At 42.3% G+C, this 20,731-nt stretch overlaps 2 protein-coding genes across 2 annotated transcripts; one reads left to right on the top strand and one right to left on the bottom strand.

The window, feature by feature from the left end:
• Nucleotides 1-2,295: 2,295 nt before the first annotated feature.
• adra1aa (adrenoceptor alpha 1Aa) lies at nt 2,296-6,744 on the bottom strand. Its single transcript, XM_071927875.2, has 2 exons — nt 5,832-6,744; nt 2,296-2,980 (listed from the first exon to the last, which is right to left on the bottom strand). The coding sequence occupies exons 1-2, from the start codon at nt 6,727-6,729 to the stop codon at nt 2,430-2,432; spliced, it is 1,449 nt and encodes a 482-aa protein (XP_071783976.1). The 5' UTR covers nt 6,730-6,744; the 3' UTR covers nt 2,296-2,429.
• An 11,194-nt stretch (nt 6,745-17,938) lies between these two features.
• tmem230b (transmembrane protein 230b) lies at nt 17,939-19,898 on the top strand. The gene is made up of 3 exons (XM_071927869.2): nt 17,939-18,279; nt 19,091-19,213; nt 19,349-19,898. The coding sequence occupies exons 1-3, from the start codon at nt 18,184-18,186 to the stop codon at nt 19,487-19,489; spliced, it is 360 nt and encodes a 119-aa protein (XP_071783970.1). The 5' UTR covers nt 17,939-18,183; the 3' UTR covers nt 19,490-19,898.
• Nucleotides 19,899-20,731: the final 833 nt, after the last annotated feature.

Here is a 20,731-nt window from a genome sequence, read left to right as displayed (position 1 = left end):
GATGAGCACACTGATTAAACTGGAGAAGGGAAGCCTTATGTCAACTTCTTCACCCACTGATGAGAGCTTAAAAAAAGACACTGGGAAGTCTTTACAAAGCTAAAACCTCCTGGGGAGCTGTTAGTACAAACAGTGTGAGTCATCGGCACTCGCTAAGCATTCAATCCACTGAAAGACAGCCACCACTATTATTCTGACCACAGTCCCCCCCCCAGGATTGATCTGACTGTCATCACCATGATGTTATCGTGCACATTAATTCAATACCAGATCAAAGCTATTCATTCAGGCTCAATTTTTCCCATTAGAATCCAGAGGTTATATCAGGACTGTGGGCTTTTGCATCTTTCACAACAGAAAAATAATAATATGGATAGTGGGGGAGCTTGGTTTAAGCACCTCTTCATATGTTTCATCATGAATACATAAAACAAGACTGTGTTGGATAAAATCAGAGAGCGTCGGTAACACAGGAGGGGCGCACTTGTTCCGTTCCAGTCTGTATCTGACTCCTGCAGGGCTGCAGATCTGATTACGGGATTCATTACAGCTGGCTCATTTTGAAGATGATATATCTTTAAAAAGCATAGCACGCAGGTATTCCTTGGCAGAGGTTTTGCTCATGTTCCTATCACTTTCTGTCTGTATAGCCAAGAAGGGGAGTAAAAAAGGGAGAAGGGGGGGTGGATTAGGTCATCAGTACCATCTGTAGTTTGATGGCTGCGGCTGGTGGCTTCCCTCCTAATGGTGTCTGCACAGAGATGGTGTGATTTACAGGTTCACAGACATGTCAGTCAATGACAATGGGGACACGCACTCTGGCTGCCGGCTGTGTTCTTGCTCCCTCCCCTCAGGAAAAGCTGTCGACTCCACTTCTTGGTCTTGTTTAGAGATTGAACTTAATGCCGTGAGGGGAGATTGGCTCAACGACGCCGGCCGCATCTCCTCCCTCTCTCACACTGACAAAGGCAGTGCATCTTGGTACTACAGAAGAAACAGCCCCAAGAAAATCAAATCAATACCGTCTGCAAGAAGTTGTCCTCTTGTCCTTTAACGTCTCGTCATAGACAGAACACACTTTGCAGCCTTGAACTCACACTAAGCACACCAGGCTCCCACCCAGGGTTAACAGCACAGGGATTAGTTACACCTTTGCACTGGTAAACACTGCCCACATAGAGGATAGCGTGTAGCCCGAGATAAAGATACTGTGCGCCTGTGTGTGTGTGTGAGAGTGCGTGTGGATGGCAACTAAAAATGACAGAAACAAGGAATGCTGCCTGAGAGAAGAACGTCTGAGACTGTGTATGATTGAACTCGACATCTCTAAATCTGGTAGATTTTTAAGAGGCTTGGGGGCTGGTCAGGATTGAGGTCGGCAACCACAAGGTCAGTCACAATTCCACATAAGTATATTAATACATCCATCTGGCACTGTGAGGAGGTAAGTGAAATTATGGGAATGTTCATGGCTGAAGTAGGATTTTTTGAGGGATTATTTATTTAGTGAATAACTCCCCCCCCCCCCCCCGACCCCCTCCAAAAAAAACACAAGTTCCAAAAATGTTCTTATGATTCCCTTGTCAGGAATATTTCATATGTTTTTTTTTTTTTATTGTAATGTGACACGGAAGACTGCAGGCTTCCTGGGTTCCTAACTGTGTACAGAGCGGTACACAAACACAATTCTGACAACAGGAACAGTGTTAGGCAAATGGTGAAGACAACGAGAGAATGACCACCATTTTTGTAACATTTGGTGAAATCATGCAATATACAAAACAGTTTCCTATTTACTTCTTTTTTATATATATATTTCTAGTCTTCTGTAGTATAAAATATGTAAACATGATACAATATTTTGGTCCATTTCAGGGAATGCTTTCACAGCTCTTTCACAGTTTCTTCTATGAAAAGTTCTTTGGTCCGTCTGAAGGAATGTCTCCACAACCCTCAATATCTTTCACCTCCATCAAATATGACACACATTTGGTTCATTTTTATGATATAAAAAGAGACGACTTGTATAATGTAAACGCAGTCAGAAGAGATTTCTAAGATGTTTCAGTAATACATTGACCAATCTCACAAGCCGTAGTTAGGTCATTTGTGTTTTCTCCTTAACACTAGAAAGGCCAATGGATTTTGAGCATCTGAGAGAATGCCACCCAGGGATAAATATAATTTTAACTACTGTTTCTTTGCATGATTTTGAAGATCTTACAACACTGGTTTGTTCAGAAATCGGGTCTAGGAAAACCATTTTCGAAGCTAAAGAGATATTTCAATTATAAATTTCAAAGTAGCTGCCAATTGACCACAGCTTGGCCTTTCTAGTGTTAACAGAGCCAAGAAATGTATTCCGTTTCCTATAAATAGTGCAGGACCTTGAGGGAGGATCATGACAAAGGGATGAAGGATTACAGCGGTTAAACAGGCTCTCCTTTTTCGCACAGGGATAGTTGGTGGATTTTAATGGTGGGAAGGTTTCCGGCCGGCGGGGGCTGGACACAGTTCGATTCCTGGGAGGGGGTCCCGTCGCCCAGGATGCAGCAGCAGCTCCTGCGGAGGCTCTTGCTGCAGAGTTTGGCCACTTTCGCCCTGCTGGTCTCCGCTGGTCCGGATCCAACTCCGGAGCTTCCGGAGAAGACCCTCCACTCTCTGCTGTCCCTGGAGGACGGGGTCCTGGACAGGGCCATAGAGGAGGAGGGGCTGAGGCGAGAGGGGCCCCCCCTGCTGTCCAGGCCCAGACTGAGGGGCTGGCTGTGGCCCTGGACGTGACTCTGACCCGGACTCAGGTGGTGATGCGGTCTGGGAGTGACTCTCAGACAGTGCACTCCTAGCAAGCTCTGGAAAGCCTTCTTGAACTCCTGGTTGGAGCATGGGTAGATGATGGGATTGATGCAGCTGTTGAAGTAGCCTAGCCAGAAGGTGATCTTGAAAACAGTGTCTGAAGGTCTGTATGCGGGGAACATGGAGCCTGTATGGACATCAGACACAGACAGGTGATTGATATTATGACCCAAAGCAGCACAAGTAGCAATAAAATCTAAACCCTGCACTGGGTTCCTTGTCTGAAGTCCTGAGTCTGAGTTGAGGGATAGTTCACTGTTTTAAAATATATAATATTGAATGAATTGTGGGTGCTACAGATACTTGCTATAGTATCTGTTGCCTCAAAGTTAATGGTGAGTTAATGTGAAACAAACATGATCAGCAGCCATTGAGGAAAACACCCTATCATCACACTTATTTAGATCCACTTGAGTCACTTCAATTGTTTTATCCAATTTCCACTCAAGAATAGCTACCAACTTGCCGTCAAGGTTAATAGTTTAATTAAAATTGCCTTCATAAATTGTGCTGCTTTTGATTAGAGGAAGTATCCGCGGCAGAGAGTGTGAGCAGGGCCCTTAATGAAGAAGCAGAGAAAACGGCTTAACAGGCACATTACATGCAGGTCCGGTTGTCACTGTAAATGTAGGTGACTCCTCACATACCCAGTGGCTGCCAGTCGCACATTAAAATAATTAAATGGATGACTTCTTGGAAGGCTGCAAAATTGAGCATCTATCTTCAAAGATAGAAAGGAAGGAGCTGTCTTGTGAAAGTCTTTATTGGGGGGCAGGTTGCTGGAGACAGTTAAACGTGGGCTTTTGAAAAAATGAGATCGTGATGTAGAGATGGATAGAGAGGAGAGGTGAGGAGAGGAGAGAGAAAGCTAATGATTTTGTGCCTCACTGTACAACTCATCTATTTTATCCCCCACTGTGCCAAAAACAACAGTTCTATTATTGGCTGTACCCTTGATTGATTCATTTTTGGGGTGAAAAAGGGAAGCTTTGATTGCAGTTGTTCAGATAAATGTGTTACTGTGCAAAAAGCCATAAAACGTCAATTGCTGCTTGTGTGTGAAAATCTCATAACTCCAATTGTTGTGATTTTCAAGATTTAACTTCGGTTTAAGTGTTACATGCCTCTCTATCAGTTGAGAGTTGAGAGTCCCTCTGTCTTATAAAACCCTTTCAAAACCACATTGAATAAACTCAAAAATGCATGGTGGTCTATCTGGAAACAAGGCGGTTTTTCTTAGTTCCTTAAAAAACTTGAAATTTGGGAGATACAAGGTTTTCACCCAACAGCGACAAAATGATGCATGCTGGGAGAGGCAAAAAGAACACATTTCACGCTCGCTTCAAACGTGCAAGCATCGTATCAAGGAAACAATCGCCAACATAAATGATGGGTTATAATGTGAAATATCATTTTGACTCCCGATGCCACAGATACATAATGTACATGTACATAATTCCTGATCAAGTGATAGCAAAACATCTAGAACTACAATAATAGTACCCTTGTTGGTGTTTAAATGAGCAATGGCTTGCTTTGTGTTTCCTTCCTTTGTGAAGGACTTCTGAAATGTCAAGGACAGACAAGAACAAACCTTTCTCAAAATAAACACCGAGCCAAAACAAGGACTCGCCTTTCTTAGACTTTTGACCTGATTAAATTCCCACGATGTGTAATTTTTTTTTCTTTGATGCCAAAATAATGTTTACTTTAATAAACCAAATAAAACAATGATGAATGTTCTGGCACTATATATGGAAACTGGAAAACTGCCGGGTGATTTAATGCTAAACCTATGATTGTCCTTATGTTGTGCTTGAAGTCTTAGTTTCTTCAGAAGGAGACCAGCCATGGTAAGGGAGCAGGAACCCAATCAGGAAAAGCTTATGGTATCAGCTATATTTATGAGCATGAGAGTATGCAATAAATACAAACCCTGAGGGGTTTGCCATATCTCAATAATACTTGGTTTGGATTTCCTTCCCACATTCCCTCTCTACACTGACACTAGCACATACATGGTTGGCTTGCCATGTGATTTCTCTTCAAGCTTGTCATCTTCAACCTGGGCGTCCTTGGAGGGAGCCCAGCAACATATAAGCCATGACATCGATGTGATGACTTTATCTGTCATTCCTGTGATGGCATTGTGATGAAGTGAGTCATAGATGCCAGGGAGAAAGAAGGGAACAGAGAAAAGACTTGACACTTAATTCAAGTGTGTGTTTGAAGTATGGTCGGTGGTCTGGCAGCGTGTGCTCAGTATTACTGCAGCCTTTTGTTTACAGAGAGAGGAGCACTGGAGCAGAGGCCGTCTGAGAGACACCACCTATTTATAGAGGGTTTCTCTAATGGGAGCCCTTGGACTAAGTAGCTACCTGGTCCATGAAGCCAAAGCATTTACTACAGCTGCTCAATAAGCCACAAGGCTCATCTGAATTACAGTAACTTCTGTGTGCTCCCCCAGAAGAGCAATTCAATTAACATCATCAAACTATTTCATTCACCAGCACTTAAAATTCTGGCCGTAGCAGGAATCAATAAAAGCGTCTGTAAAATGAATTAATGCAGATGTGAAATAGCTTTCTAAAAATAGTCTGCCTCATATGTATGCGTGCAGGTGCTCGAATATGTGTCCCTGTTCCAAATTTATTAAATCTTATTGATTAAGTTAAAAAGTTAGGACAATAGAAAGCAGGGAATCTTACAGAACTATCTTATGCATCTTTATCCTTTATCATGTAAACAAATGGATAAAACCTGATGAAAATGACACTGTTCAGTGCTCATAGGGGTTTTAATGGCTTGACAGAAAGACATTTAGCCAGTATTTTACCCTGTAACTATTATAAGTATTGAAATCATCCAACAGTTACTTCCGTACTGAGCTGAATTAATTCACAACTGTTGCTTTGCCCAGAACGAATGCACACAAAGATAAGGATCACATACAAGAAGATGGCCCTGAGAATACTCACCGATGGGCAGCACCAGAAAAAATGGCAGCCAGCACAGCACAAAGCAGCCAACCACGATGCCCAAGGTCTTGGCGGCCTTCTTTTCCCGCGAGAACTTGAGCAGCCGCAGGGCGAAGTGCGTGCGCCTGCGAAGGGCCTCATCCTCTGACACCACCGTGTTGCCCCGGTGTATCCTGAGCGTCACGCACTCCGAGTCCGACTTCTCCGTCTTCTGGCCCTCCCTCAGGCCCTGGTTCTCCCTGTGAGCCACCACATAAACCCGACAGTACATGGCCAGTATGATGGCCAGAGGGAGGTAGAAGGAGCCCACGGCAGAGAAGATCGCGTAGCCCGGCTCCTCTGTGATCTTGCAGATGGACTCGTCCTCCGGCGCCGGCTCTTTCCAGCCAAACAAAGGGCCGATGGATATGGTGACGGACAGCACCCACAACGCCACCACTGCCAGCAGCGCCCGGCGCTCTGTCACTATGGCCGGGTAACGCAGCGGGTAACTGACTCCGATGTAGCGGTCCACAGAGATCACACACAGGCTCATGATGGAGGCCGTGCAGCAGAGCACGTCCACAGCTGCCCAAACATTGCAAAAGGCCCGTCCAAACACCCAGCGATCCAGGATCTCAAAAATGGCAGAGAAGGGCAGCACAGTGGAGCTCAGCAGGAGGTCCGCCACTGCCAGGTTGACGATGAAGTAGTGTGTGACCGTCCGTAGGTTTCTGTGGCAAACCACCGAGAGGATTACCAGGATGTTTCCCACCACTCCAAACATGATGAAGATACCCAGCACCAAGCCCAGCAGCACGGCCTTCACCACATTGAGCTCTGGGACTAATACCTGGCTGCAGTTGGAGCAGTTCTGAGTCAGAGGCGCCGGGGTCATATTGTCCACCACAGGAACCATCTGTTCCAATACAGTCTTGATGCGCTACACTGCCCTGTACAGCAAAGGTGGACTGAAATACAGCACCTATTTAAGTTCACTACAGGAGAAAAAGGACATCAGAGCACTCTCATAAAAGCCATTAGAGTAATGATCACATTAAGTCTGTTCTGTCAAAACATAATTTGAATGATGACGCCTCTATCAAATGAGCCATTACGTTGGCAATGCATCAGGAAAAATAAAACTACAGGATGCATGCAGAAACATTGAGAGGAAAACATAATGCATGCAGATGAAACCTACTGAGGCAACATCAGATAATCCATCTTGAAAATGTTGCTGATGTTAAAACTGAAAGTTATTATGCAGCTGGGACAAAACACTCTTAGACGTGGAATATTATTGTTATACTACTGACAAAAAGATAGCTGTATGCATCTAATATAATCTTTATGTGCCCTCTAAAGCATTCTAGGCAAAGTTGCAGCTCGGACCGGAAATCCCAGTCCTTATCCTTAAAAATATTGAATTTCTGCTCAATCGAGGCTGTAATTGCAGTGGATCCATATTGGATGTGGCAAGGAGTAATATCCAGTGCCTTCACATTCGAAGAAAAAAAGAAGAGAGAAATCACTTTTGCCGGGTACGAGGCAGCAGCAGGCAAGCTCCAGGCTCCAGGCTGTTGAATGCGGGGACGGATTCAGCTTGAGCACACAAAGTGGGGTGCAGGCACGGCGACAGTACGCGGCGCCTTTGAAAAGAAACACAACAGAATCTGCTGTGAGAGAAGTCATGCTCAGCGGATGAAAAACAAACACAGGAACATTCATCTTCATCGTGTCTATTGTTTCATTTTTGCTGTGTGTTTTTTTTTTTTTTGTGTTTCATTTCCATGGTACTGTGGCTCAGATCCATCACCACTGTGGGCGTGAGACGACGCCTCAGCCACAGTCTCCGTCAGATCAATGTGACTATGGCCTCGTCTAGCGCTTATCGACTAAACACAATGTGAGGTTGAGGAATAAAGAAACCGATATCAGGACTGACCGGTGGACTGTGTCATTGAATTCGCTGGGGAAACACCACACAAAACTCCAGACGGCATTGAGTCAAACCAAAATAACTGAACAGTGAACCACGCAGCAGACAGGTCAGGTCAAATTTGGATTTCACAGTCATTTTCTTTTGTAGTAAGACTGAATGATCTTCAGCTGGCCTAGATCACACTAAGCCCCACCTCCTTCTTAATCATCCCACTAAGCAAATCAATAAACCACATTGTAGGTATTTTTATGCTTGGTAATTACACTGTGGCCTCTACACAAGTGGAGGTCAAGGAAACACACACTGTTACAATTTGACATTTTTGTATTCAGCTAAGCTTTAAAAAAAAAGGTCATATTCTGACCAGTTGAACATTTGTGAAAGTGTTCCTCCTGCAACTGCAAAGCAATACAGTTTGAACATGCTTGGTTTTATTCTTTTATTTTTTATATAATACCCAGAATGCAACTTTCATGTAAGGTCAAATAAAATCATTTTCATGTCAAGCCAGATCATCGGGCTCTTTCCTTAGTCACTATCTATTTATATCTTAGATGAGTAACATGAAATCTTCTCTTGCTCAATTGGATTTGTTTGCTGGCATTACTATGCACTGATCCTTCATCACGGCTGATTTGGACCCGATTCGCTCACTGATGCATTGCATTGATTTCAAAACAATTTTTGCACGTCGTGTCCTTTGACTTGAAAACAATATCTTGGTCCCGCACAAACTCCCACTGTTTGACAGATGTGAAATTAATCTCGTCTGTGCAGATTACTGACATTTGTTATGCGGATGTTCCTTAACTAAACGTAGATTAGGTGGTCACATGAGACTAGTAAGAGTAGTGGGGCCGTGTTGACGATTTGCGGATTTTGTTAAGCTGCTTTATTTGACACAAAATTAAAAGTTAATTTGAGCTGCCCTCGTTTCCATTGACTCTATCTCTACTATCTATCTGTAGCCTATATAATATCATAAAGGGGTCATTCAAAGCCAGAGCCACTTCAGTGCTCTTATGATATAGTAGTAGAAATTTGACAGTAATTAATGAATAAAAAATATCTATCTATCTATCTATCTATCTATCTATCTATCTATCTATCTATCTATCTATCTATCTGTCTGTCTGTCTGTCTGTCTGTCTGTCTGTCTATCTGCTCTTGCTCTTTTTCCGCAGCCCCTCAGCTCTATGCAATTACACAATGACAACAGTACCAAATATGCTTAATACTGACACAGACTGCGCAGGGATAACGGTGGGGGCAGAAAGCATTATGTAGTCCCCTCAAGCCTCAACACCCCCCTCCTCCCCTCCCTTCCTATCCTCCATCTCTCTTCGTCACACTATTAACCACTGGCTGACCTTTTCCTCTGCGCCCCACAAATCTCTGCTCCGCACTGGGCTGCACTGCTGTTAAACGTCTTTGATGGACTTCATTCAGCTGCCACTCACTTCCCCGTCTCAGACCTGCATGCTCCTGTCCGCCGCTGACATGGTGCGGCTCCACCTGCGTTCATGAAACAGCAGGGTTTGCCTCTGTATCCCACCCACACTCAAGTGGAGGAGGGTGTGTGTGTGTGTGCGTGTGTGTGTGTGCGCGCGTGTGGAGGAGGAGGGGAGGGGAGGGGGGGTTCCCTCTAAGGTAATTAAGTGAGAGTTACATGATCATCCGCAGGAGCTCATCACACCGTCACAGTGGGGTGAGAAATATGGGATTTGGATTGGGATGCAAGTGGCTGCAGGTGCAGTGAAGTGGCTGGCAAAAGGTGGAATAACCCACATACTGGGCATGTACGCTCTTCTCCAGCAAAGCCATTGTTTCACATTCATACAGTTACATTATTCACTTATTTTCCTCAACCACATTTTCCCAGCAGGTCCTGGGATTCGAACCAGCGACCCTCCAGTCTCAAGCCCACTTCTCCACCACAGAATAGACATACTGGATGGGGGGGGGTGGCTTTTTTTCCCCCCAAACAGAATCACAATTAACAATGTTTTCAAGTGGTTTGACTAACAGCTGTTACTGAGGATTGGACTGGAATTCAGAAGTAATGTTCAGGACAGCCTGAGACGTGCAGCTTGTCTGCAAGTGCAATTAATTTAATTGGCCATGGAGTAAACATCCATTTTGGATGAGATGCCTTCTCAACCTCTTCACTGCTGCGGTATTCCCAACTCTACAAGCATAGGACTACATTAGGCAGCCTAAAAAATCAGTATAATGTTCCTATAATATTCCTACAGGGACTTATTGTCTGTTTGTAGTACTCAGTAGTCGGTTTATAGTGACCTTATCGTGCTTTGCTGTGGTATTTTTTATAGTTTCCTTATAATGTTTTTATTATACGATTATTATAGTTCTTTTTAGTACGGAATTCAGTATAAGATGCCACATCATTCTCTTAAAATTATCGAGAGAGCTATTTAAGTTTGACATAGATGACAGAGAAATATCTCCTCATACAATGTCAACTATTTATAGATCAGCGCGACCCAGTGTTATGATTTCAGTCAGACAACTCATGCAGATTAGTGAGACAGATATAGATGTGCACAGACATATTTGACATGATAAATCATAGGCTAGGCTACTCTACTTTCCAAATTGCCAGTATGCGCAGCGCGTCATTCTTCGCTAATTTCTGCACCGACAATTCCAAATTTACATAGGCTATGAAAGTTCAGACCAATTTTTTCCCTCTTTTTTTTCTCAGATCCGCTCAGTCAGAAACAAGTGAAACGTGGTTGTCGGTGCTTTTTTGCGTCCGTCTGCATAAAGTCTGCATGGAACAACAGCATGGATAGGAGACGGAGCGACCAATTAATGAACACTTAAAAGGCACAATTAGAATTAAGATAAAAAATGAGAAATTATCCAATCAAAACTGAGATGCAAGAAATTCATTATTGCCGGGACTCACCTAACTTTGAGCTGATTTCCAGGTCCCGCCGGCTTGACTGAGCCACATTGGGAGAAGCCTAAATGATTGCCGCCTCTCACTATGAGACGGCGCAGAGAAAGCCAAGTGCGCTCATCATGGAGAGTCCTCACATCTCCCAGGATAAATACCCGACCTTCAGGTGCTCCAACTCTCTTGAAATGATGATGAGTACCAAATGAGTCACTGCTTTCTCCCCTACCCACTTCCCTCCTGCCACCCCCCTCCCCCCACCCATCACCAACACCACCACAACCCACCCCATCCTTGCATCTCCTCATCCCCCTTCAGCATCACGCCCTGTGCGTCATCAAAACTAGTCATTGTCCAGGCCTATAGCAAAATTACTATTCATTCAGAAAATGTCCCAATAAAAACGAGTCATTCATCTAACTGACTTTCAAATGGCAAGTGAATAAAAGTGGAAAGAGCTAACTTGCAGTTGCAGTAGAAAAATCACGACAATATTCCGATACTAGTCTTATAGTGTGGCTATACTCAGTCGTGACTTTATTGAGACCTTATTGTACTTTATAGTATTTTTATTTCCTATGGCAATGGCATGACATTCCTATATATAGGATTTTTAGTGCGTCTGTGGTCTTCAGCAGTATATTTATAGCGCCCTTATATACCAGATAGTGATACCTCGTGGCATTCTTTCATCTCCTATATTATGACAATACATTTGTTTAATATTCCCAGACTTGGATCGACCTGGCTGAGGAGCTCAAGCTGGCTAAATCTGGATCATCTTTTAAATCATCATCTTTATAGACTTCCACTTATGTAATTACTGTTAATTTGTTTTGATCTCCCTTATTATGACTCTGCCTTGTTTCTATATTTCTTGTTTTATTGATTTTGCTGTTGATTTTAGATTTTTTATCCTTCATGAAGCACTTTGTAACTGTTTTGAAAAGAGCAATTTAAATAAAGATTATGATGATGATGATGATGATGATGATGATGATGATGATGATGATTATTATTATTGTCATATTATTATTATTATTATTATCATCATTATTATTATTATTATTATTATTATCATTACAGAGAGGAGACCTAGACTGAGGATACATAAGAAATCAAAACCAAGGGTTCTCAGGTGTAACTCTATCTACTGCAGCAGCAAGTCAATATGCATTTAAGGCCTGTAGGGTGACAATTTTAATTTATGTATATAGCATTCCAATTTCACTAAGGACTTAATTATCCAGCGCCTGTGCTTGTATTTTTTTCACTCAAGCCGTTTGGAAGAGATGAAGCGCACACACGCACGCACACAAGCACACATGAACAAACACACTACATTGATTCCTCTCTTCCCACTGTGGGTAAATCCTCGGTTCAGTTGGGATCTTATCTGCCTTCCAGTCGGCTGCAGATGTAAAGGCTTTATACCTGAGACTGCTGATTGTCCCTATAGGGAGACTCCCACTGAGAGACAAGACCATCTGTGAAATGAACATTTGACAATTTACAGTGCGGCTCCTCTGCTTATGATGAGGCTTCTTTTCATCTTGCAGTGTGCTCGCTCTCTCTCTCTCTCTCTCTCTCTCTCTCTCTCTCTCCCTCTCTCTCTTATTCACTTGTGTGGGCTGAAGATTAAATACTCTCTCTTTCTCTCTCTCTCTCTCTCTCTCTCTCTCTCTCTCTCTCTCTCTCTCTCTCTCTCTCTCTCTTTCCACCTGCTGCTACATCCTGGGGACAATTCACTTCATTGTGTCAAAGCATAAATCACTGCGACACCTCCAAACTGCCAAAAAGTACAATTACTTAAGCAAAAAGTACATGACATCTTTATTCTGTGTTCACAATAAATTGGTTATTTTATGACAGCAAATTTCACGGGTGGAACATTTTTTAAATGAAAATGAACAATTTTCAGTATTCACAGCTACTTTAAATATGATTATCATAAAAATTGATGGAGATTATGTCTTATTAATGTGTATTCATGATTGCCATGCATACACACTAGAGCTAATATTATTGATTGACACAGATGGAACTCTTTCCCAAAATGTATTCACTGCCACAACAGATCAATTACGCACCACTGTGTTGTTGGGTTTGCATTAGAAGCAGGGCAGTGAAACAACCCTAAGCTTCACCAAACTGAAACATTACTAAATAATGAGGCAAAGAAATAATGCGTGCACGTTTCCTCTGTGCTTCACATTCTCTGTTTAAAAGAGAAGAGCAATTACCTGTCTGAGTCGGCCACGCAGTGCAGTGGGCTGCTGAGTTTGAAAGATACAGAAATCAATACCTCGGCACTGGAAGAAACATTTCCCTTCATGCAGGCAACTAGCTTAGCCAAGCATTTACACTAATGTTGACATTTACAGTGGCATTCACCTTAATTGCATATCAAGAGATTTCCCCTCCTATGGTTTTGACTTTGACAAAATCCATTAAAATTAGCACAGGCACAATTGAGTCTAATAAAACACAGCAGAGTGGGAATATGCAGCCAAATGATATTATACTGTACAATTACGTGTGCAACTGTAAAACCGTAAGAAAACGGTACAAACTGTTTTACACATTTTTGCAAGCAAATAAAAAGAGGGACTAACCTTCTCTGTGTGTCATGCTGTGATTCTATTGTGTAAGTGTACAGTCACTGAGCCACAGTGGTTTGCAGTGATTGGCTTTTGTCAGAAAAAGGAAGGAAAAATACGAGCTGACATTCTCAAATAAAGGTGATAGATTTCGTCATCACTTTGATGAAGCCCTTCATGTAAAGTGTCCAGCAGCTGTCAGCTCTCCACCCACACACAAGCGCACCTAACTTGATGCTCGCCCCTGAAATGCAGGTTAAAGAACGATAAATCACTTGCTTGATTCATCAGTGGCAATTGACAGGACTGCAAAGAAGAGAAATATTCCTCTGCTGCAACCATATGACATACATAATGCTGAACGGTGAGTGCTGAGTGGTGTGTGCAGTCTAGTGTCTTAACAGCAAATTTCCCTAGAATCCCTGGATCAATAAAGTTTCATTATCACATCACTCTGTCATTATTGTATGTCCTGTTGTCCTGTATCATGTATCAGAATGTGCAGTGATTCAGTCAAAGATGACGAATTCCTCTGCATGTGTTGTCCTTGATTCTGACACTGATATGGATATACAGTACATTAACAGGTAATGCTGGTCATTGTTTTTGTTTCAAGCAGCTTTTAGCAATGAAGTCCAAATCAGGGAGCGATTTTATTGCCTTTTTTGTGATGTACTCTTTATTGAGCCAACAAACTATATAGGCTGTAACCATTTTAAACAACTTCAGTATAGTCTTTTTTAAGACTTGCTTTCTTGTCATCCAGAGATACACCAGACAGAGGCAAAACAAACATTAAAACACACAATAAAACCTCCAGTCCTATACCTTACCCCCTTTCTCCTATATGTACAATACTACTGGTCACACCTGCATGAGCACACACATACACAAGCAAAACCATAAATCAACCCAATCATTTCCCCCCCCCCCACATGTTGCTTGAGGAGTCTAAAAATAGCAAAGCTATGATATTTATCTGTGCAGATTATTTCAAATTTTGAAAGGCTCGTTGCTGTGGGAGCACCTGTGCACCACTCACATGCCACATTTGATCATTTCTGAAGCCCAGTGAGTTTAAAAAAGTGAAAGCTGAGCCAGAGGGAGATTGCGTGATGCTCAAGAGGTGTAATGGTCGGGCCTGTTGTTGGGCTCCAGTCATGGTGCTATCTGAATTGCTGTAATGAAGACAGACCTAATTATCTCTGCTGATAGAACCGCACTCTGAACAGGACTCTAATTATGGCCTGACTGCTGCTCTCTTACTGTTCAGTGTCATACCCAAGGGTCATAGGGGGGCGACTGCCGCTGACTTCTTAACACACAGACTTACGCACACACACACACCCCGGGGGCTGTGCTCAGTTGTTGCGATGCTCTTCTGTGGAGGCATTATGCTCTAGTGGTGGGGATTATCTAACATGACAACACACTCTGCCTCCTCCTCCTGACCAGCGACAGTGCGGCCTATCCTCTGATTAATTAACATCTCCAGTTCTCACTTGAGCAGCATTGTTATTTGCATTTTGGATTGTATTTGCATCAAGCCGTGACTTTATAGAACAGTGAGAAAAGTCATGAAAACTGATTCAAAAAAAGGGGGATTATCCACACATTGGATTAGAGCTCCTTTCTAAATACTTTATTCAATACAGTACCATGTTACGGCCCTAAGGGCTTCGTCAGGCACCATGAGGAACAAAAGTGTATATATAGACAGCAGGGTCACAGGTGATCGCATTGCCATAGTGATACACAAACCAAGTTACAGACAGTAAAATAGATTATGATCCAAAGGCTATAGTAACCTATGCAATAAATACATAGAACTGCCCTCTATATTCTGTGTATTTATACCTCAGGGCTGAAATGCTGTACTGTATTGAATAAAGTTGAACTGTGTTGAATAAAGAATTTAGAAAGGAGCTTTAATCCAGTGTGTGGATAATCCCCCTTTTTGGGTCACTTTATAGAACAGTCCCATTGAAACCCTTGCTTTAACCAAAAAACTATATAACACCAAAAAGCAGTAATATACAGATAGACAATAGATGATGTGCACACAGGTTAACTTATGAAAGAGGACAATAGAAAACAAAGACAACAGGTTTACTTACAGTTACATCCCTCTGTCACTAGGTCCATTTTGACTTCATTTGTTTTTTAAATCGTGAATAAAATAATATTGCAGATTTATCTGGTGTTGCAGATTGTTTTGAGGCCATGGGGCAGATAAATCAAATGCCATGTTTCTACATTCAGAGTGAGGAGGGGTAAGCGGCTTGTGCTGTGACCTTGTTTCGTAGGTATTGGACTTCCAAGTGAGGAAGCCGGACAGATAAGAGGGACGTATTTGGCGTATGGAGGAATATGCAGCAATGATGCAGCCTGGCTAATGACTTAACTAATGAGTACAGCCAACTTGCAGTCACACTGTGAGTAATGAGTAGGAGAATTGGCATCATTAATAAACCAAAGGACACAGTGGCAAAGTTTACCTGTGTTATTGTCAGTAACAGGTAATGTGGAGAGGGTAGCCTGCATATAAATAATGTCTGCACAATCAATTATTGGAAGAGGCATAGGTGGTTTATACACAGTCCTTTTTTTCTGTCAGAGGAAAAGCAGGACTTGTTGCTGTGCTGAGCCAAATGCACTCCCCGTTTTTTTGCATTGTAAGCAATTTGCCATTCTGATGCATTTTTGAACATTGTCAGCGAGAGACAAAACATAGCATATATTTAATCTCCTTAAAAGAAAGATGAAATCCAGTCGGATCCAGAGCAGATTTGCAGAGATTATATCTTTCAGAGGCCTGGCGATGAGTCGTTCACAGTGGTAAATATGAATCAGACAGGGAACGTACAGCGAAATTGCATGACAATGTTACACTGAAGTGAACACAGCAAGAATATGAAGCATACAGGAATAAAATGATTGCAGGGCTCATGTTCCTCTGGAGAGCTGCAGTATATGGCCTATAACTACAGCAGTGCAACCGGCAGTCAAGGTCACTGAGTGTGCTAATGATCACTTGAGACTCATTCAGTGGCAACAAGAGCATGTTATTGATGCCGCAAGCAGATCTGATGGAAATGTGAATTTACTTTATTCCTGCTGCTGCCTAAAACACAATGTACTTCAAGATGATTCACAGTCTGCGGACAGTTACTCCTTAAATGTAGCGCACGACTCTGACAGAATGCTTACATCAGGCCGATCCACTTTTCTGCAGCTGAAGGGCCTTGCAGTTATCTGAATTCTGCCTACAGGAGACTCTATATTTGTCTGTGTGACAGTCCAATTTTCCACGGACCAGCAGGCCAATGTGAAAAACACATTTGGAAAAACAACAATATTCCTGCCCCAACAGCTTTAATTATTCATTTCAGGGGAAATGTCAGAGAGTGTCATTTTGTGTGTGTTTCATCTATTTCCTGGTCTTTTCCCTGGCCACGTTATTGCTGTGCATGACCAGAGAGATGACAATCCACTGGCTGAGAATCAATAACCCACCGCATGACATACGTGACATACACACACATTTTGAAGATGTGACTGTTCCTCCCAAAAATGAAATCTCACCGAGCGTGTGTTTTTAATCTTAAAAATTTAAACAATTGCATGTATTAATATTAGGACTTTAATTCAATTTAATCAATATTAGAAATCACAGGCCCTTGTCAATATGTGATTCTAGGAGGAAAAGTAGCAAAGTAGCAAAGGATGACTTTCTTTCTGTATAAAATGTTTTCTATGCTGAGTTTTGCATTGACTTGTGTAGAACAGGGTTTCTCAGCTGGTGGCTCTAGATGCAGAAGTGGGTCATGACCTGTGCTGATGGGGCCATGGGGCACACACCCACTTAGAAAAGTGAATATTGATATATTGGGTTAATAGCTAATAAAGACTTTAGGTTCTGATCCAAACGGAATTGAGAACCACTTGATTTAGGAAATATGTATATTGGTCAACATTTTAGAGGAAGACTACCAGTGTATGTCAATGTGCCAGCTTCTGCCACATGAAACCATATCAAGATTTGAACCCTAGGCAATAACTCTGGCCTGGTGAGGGATCAGTCAACCCAGTGAGATCATAAACCTGGCTGGGGAGAGCGCCTCAGGAAATTAATCCCTCCACACACAGAAAGCGTATTATACTTGACACTAGAGCAGGGATGGGCAACCATGTGCCATGGAGGACCGAGAGTCTGCAGGCCTTCATTCGAAACAAAGACTACAGCAGCTGATTTCACTCTTTAGCACCTTCAACCAGGGAGGAGGCAGTGAAATCAGCTGCTGTAGTGTTTGGTTGGAATGAAAACCTGCAGACTCCATGGCACATGGTTGCCCATCCCTGTAGTAGAGTGACAGTCTCTGGAGCGACTTGCTCTTTTTTTTTTTTTTTTACAAAGCTCGACAGCGCCCTCTTGTGGTAGACACGGGGCGGTGCAAATCACCATTCAGGAAAAAGCCAAATCTGCAAAGAATTGTAAGGCTCTCATGTATTTCAATAGAAGTGATTATTGGTTAGATAAAAGGAATTTCCCGTCCATATGACACTGCATCGCGTTGTCTCATAAAACCTTTACTCTCTGCAAAAACCTATAGGCTAATACCCGATAATCACGCTTGAGAGTGTGCGCAAGCGTGGCGAGCAGATAACACGGAAGATCTTCGGTTAACAGACAACACCCCGCTGTAACCTGAGGTCAGAACCTCGCTTTAGAAATCACTTTCAGCTGTACAGGTATTGGCGTCTTATTTTACTAAACCGTGCTGGTAAATGAGAGCTGATACTGTCGAGCTCGTGAGTAAGAGACCCGCGGTAGTTCTGTTGTGATGGTGGCTGCAGTGTCGCTGCTGCTGCTGCTCTGAAAACATTGTTCCTGCCCAGCTGAAGATGCCAGCTCGTAATATTGTGTCCAATGGGATTCCTAACAGCAAGGTTAGGTACTCCAGATTAGCCAGTGATGATGACGGCTACATTGATTTACAGGTAAGAGTCAGACCGAGGCTGTATAGGTTGTAGTGGAGGGTAAACCCACCCAACTACCCATGTGTTCAGGCTGACACCAATAGTTAATAGGACATAACAGGAAATTCAGAATACACATCATAGTAACTAGTATCAAAATGATGCGTTATAGTAGGATAGGATCTTTACTTGGGAGGAAAAGGTCAGAAACCAATGCTTTTCTGGCAGTATAGTTGAATTTTGTTTGTAATAACGGTTGTTTGCCTTATTGTCGTTACAGACTGAAGGTCATAGTTCACCCATTTCTGATATACCACTTTTGAGTGATTGGACTTCAAAAACAATGAAACTACTAATAAAACATAATGTGTATAAATGAACACACAGATACATTGGTCATGACCCCTTGGTGACTTCTCATGGATACTCCCAATATTTACAATGAATATAATTCCTAATCAACCCTTTCACATCTTCAAATACATGTAACACACAACAGTTGCCAGAGTCATGAAGTCAAATCCTGGTATCACTTTTGTAACTCCCTATTCTAGGTGTATGTGGTGGTTTATATTTGGATCAGCACACACACACACACACACACACACACACACACACACACACACAATGATATGACATAGAAAATATGTGTCATGTCAAGTAGACTTTCATTTCCCCCAAGTTATTCAAGTACATTATGACCAAAACCAGTTTAACCTAGTCTACAGTATAAGCCATGAGTGAAAAACAGGCAGTACCCTAATGTTTAAAGCCGGCTGTGTCACAGTGTGTCACAAAAGTGTTGTAATGACAGATTTCTCCTCTTCCGCAGTTCAAAAGGAGTCCACCCAAAGTCCCATACAAAGCCATAGCACTCGCCACTGTCCTCTTCTTAATCGGCTCTCTGTTGATCATCATCGGCGCTCTTCTCCTGGCTGGATACTTTGGTGTCACAGTGAGTATGAACACGTGCTTTAGACAGTATTTCCAACAGAGTGTATATTTACCTCCATTGAATTCATGTCTTTCTACAAACAAGAAGTTCCAACATGCTCCAGTTCAACATATTGAAATGTTTCCTCTCTTTCAGCACTCAGACCGAACTGTGCCTGTCCTTATTATTGGAATCCTTGTCTTCCTGCCTGGGTTTTACCACCTACGGATCGCGTACTATGCATCAAAGGGCTACCGGGGCTACTCCTATGACGATATCCCAGACTTTGATGACTGAGACAACCCCCCGCAGCTTTAGTTTCACTCTTTTTGTGCTTAAATGAACTCATATGTTGCTTATGCTTGATTTTAAGGCTGTGATGATGTGAAGAAAATAGAACTGAATATGGCTTCAGTGCGGATTACATCTAATTCTGAAGGAGTTTGATGTTATTCTCATAAATCTTCATTCTGAGATAGTTAATGCCAACCTCCTGGTATAAAGCCACATCTGCATTAGCTATTGCTTTATTCAATTGTTCATTTATTCTTTTTGTTAGCTTGGTAAATAAATAATAAAAACATGTAATTTGATTATTCTTTCTCCGTTTAACTTTGCGGTGCTGTTGTTTGTGTAATCTTGTGTACATTTGTATTGTTTGGCCCATCTGACACTTAGAGCAACACTGACACAATTTCACCAACATGCACACATGCAGACCACACAGCGTCAGTGCTTACCTCCTGTATCACTGTCACTTACACTGATAGACTTGGGCTGAGTGTGACAGTTGAGTATGACACATCTATCTTAGCTTATATGTAGTAGGGTTCAACTGTTAGGGGTTTTTGAAGACGGACACAATACCGATATTTGTAGACTGAAGTCATGATAGACAGTAGCTAGTGCCGATATTCAATATGTTTTAAATTTGACCATTTTCATGCCAAACAAATACAAGGATTCAGTGTTTCTCGCAGAATTGTATTCTTAGCAGGGTGGAAAAGCCTCTGAAACCACATTTAGACCATCATGTGACACTTAAACTTTCCACTGAAACAAATACAAATGCAATTGTTTTAGGTGGGTTAGCAGCTCTTTAAGGTTGATAGGGAAACTGGGATGCATTACTGCCTTTAAATGATAATTGATTTACAAAACAATTTAACAATCGATTTATTGTGTAAAGAAAATCAAATTTCATTGCAGGTTTTAGAGACTTTTCATGTAGCTGTGGTCAGGGAGGAAACTCCTTCATATTGGATGTGGGCGACACTGATTGGCTGACAACTGATATTTAATACAAGGCCAATATTGGCAAACTGGTATATCAATCTAGACCCAATATATAGTACAGTAAGTTTCCCTTCTCTTCCAGGTAATTCCCTTGCTTTCCAGAGGTGTTCTTTCTTGGAGGATTTCATCTGATTAATGCCAATCCTTTGATCTCCATATGGTGCACCTGGCCTGAGAGAGTCAACTGTCAAAGAGCGAAGAGCACACGAGACCTGGGATTCTGTTAAGCCATGCCAAATGCAT

Source organism: Centroberyx gerrardi, chromosome 8, assembly GCF_048128805.1.
Source record: "Centroberyx gerrardi isolate f3 chromosome 8, fCenGer3.hap1.cur.20231027, whole genome shotgun sequence".
Taxonomy (NCBI): domain Eukaryota; kingdom Metazoa; phylum Chordata; class Actinopteri; order Beryciformes; family Berycidae; genus Centroberyx; species Centroberyx gerrardi.
Note: the sequence above shows the minus strand (reverse complement) of the source record. Positions and strands in the feature narration are given on the sequence as shown.

Bases quoted from the DNA above. Each gene is read 5' to 3' on its own strand.
- adra1aa (XM_071927875.2), bottom strand. From the start codon at position 6,729: ATGGTTCCTGTGGTGGACAATATGACCCCGGCGCCTCTGACTCAGAAC. The intron at 2,981-5,831 runs GTGAGTATTCTC...ATGTCCATACAG, and splicing joins TTTTCTGGTGCTGCCCATCG to GCTCCATGTTCCCCGCATAC.
- tmem230b (XM_071927869.2), top strand. From the start codon at position 18,184: ATGCCAGCTCGTAATATTGTGTCCAATGGGATTCCTAACAGCAAGGTT. The intron at 18,280-19,090 runs GTAAGAGTCAGA...CCTCTTCCGCAG, and splicing joins ACGGCTACATTGATTTACAG to TTCAAAAGGAGTCCACCCAA. The intron at 19,214-19,348 runs GTGAGTATGAAC...CCTCTCTTTCAG, and splicing joins CTGGATACTTTGGTGTCACA to CACTCAGACCGAACTGTGCC.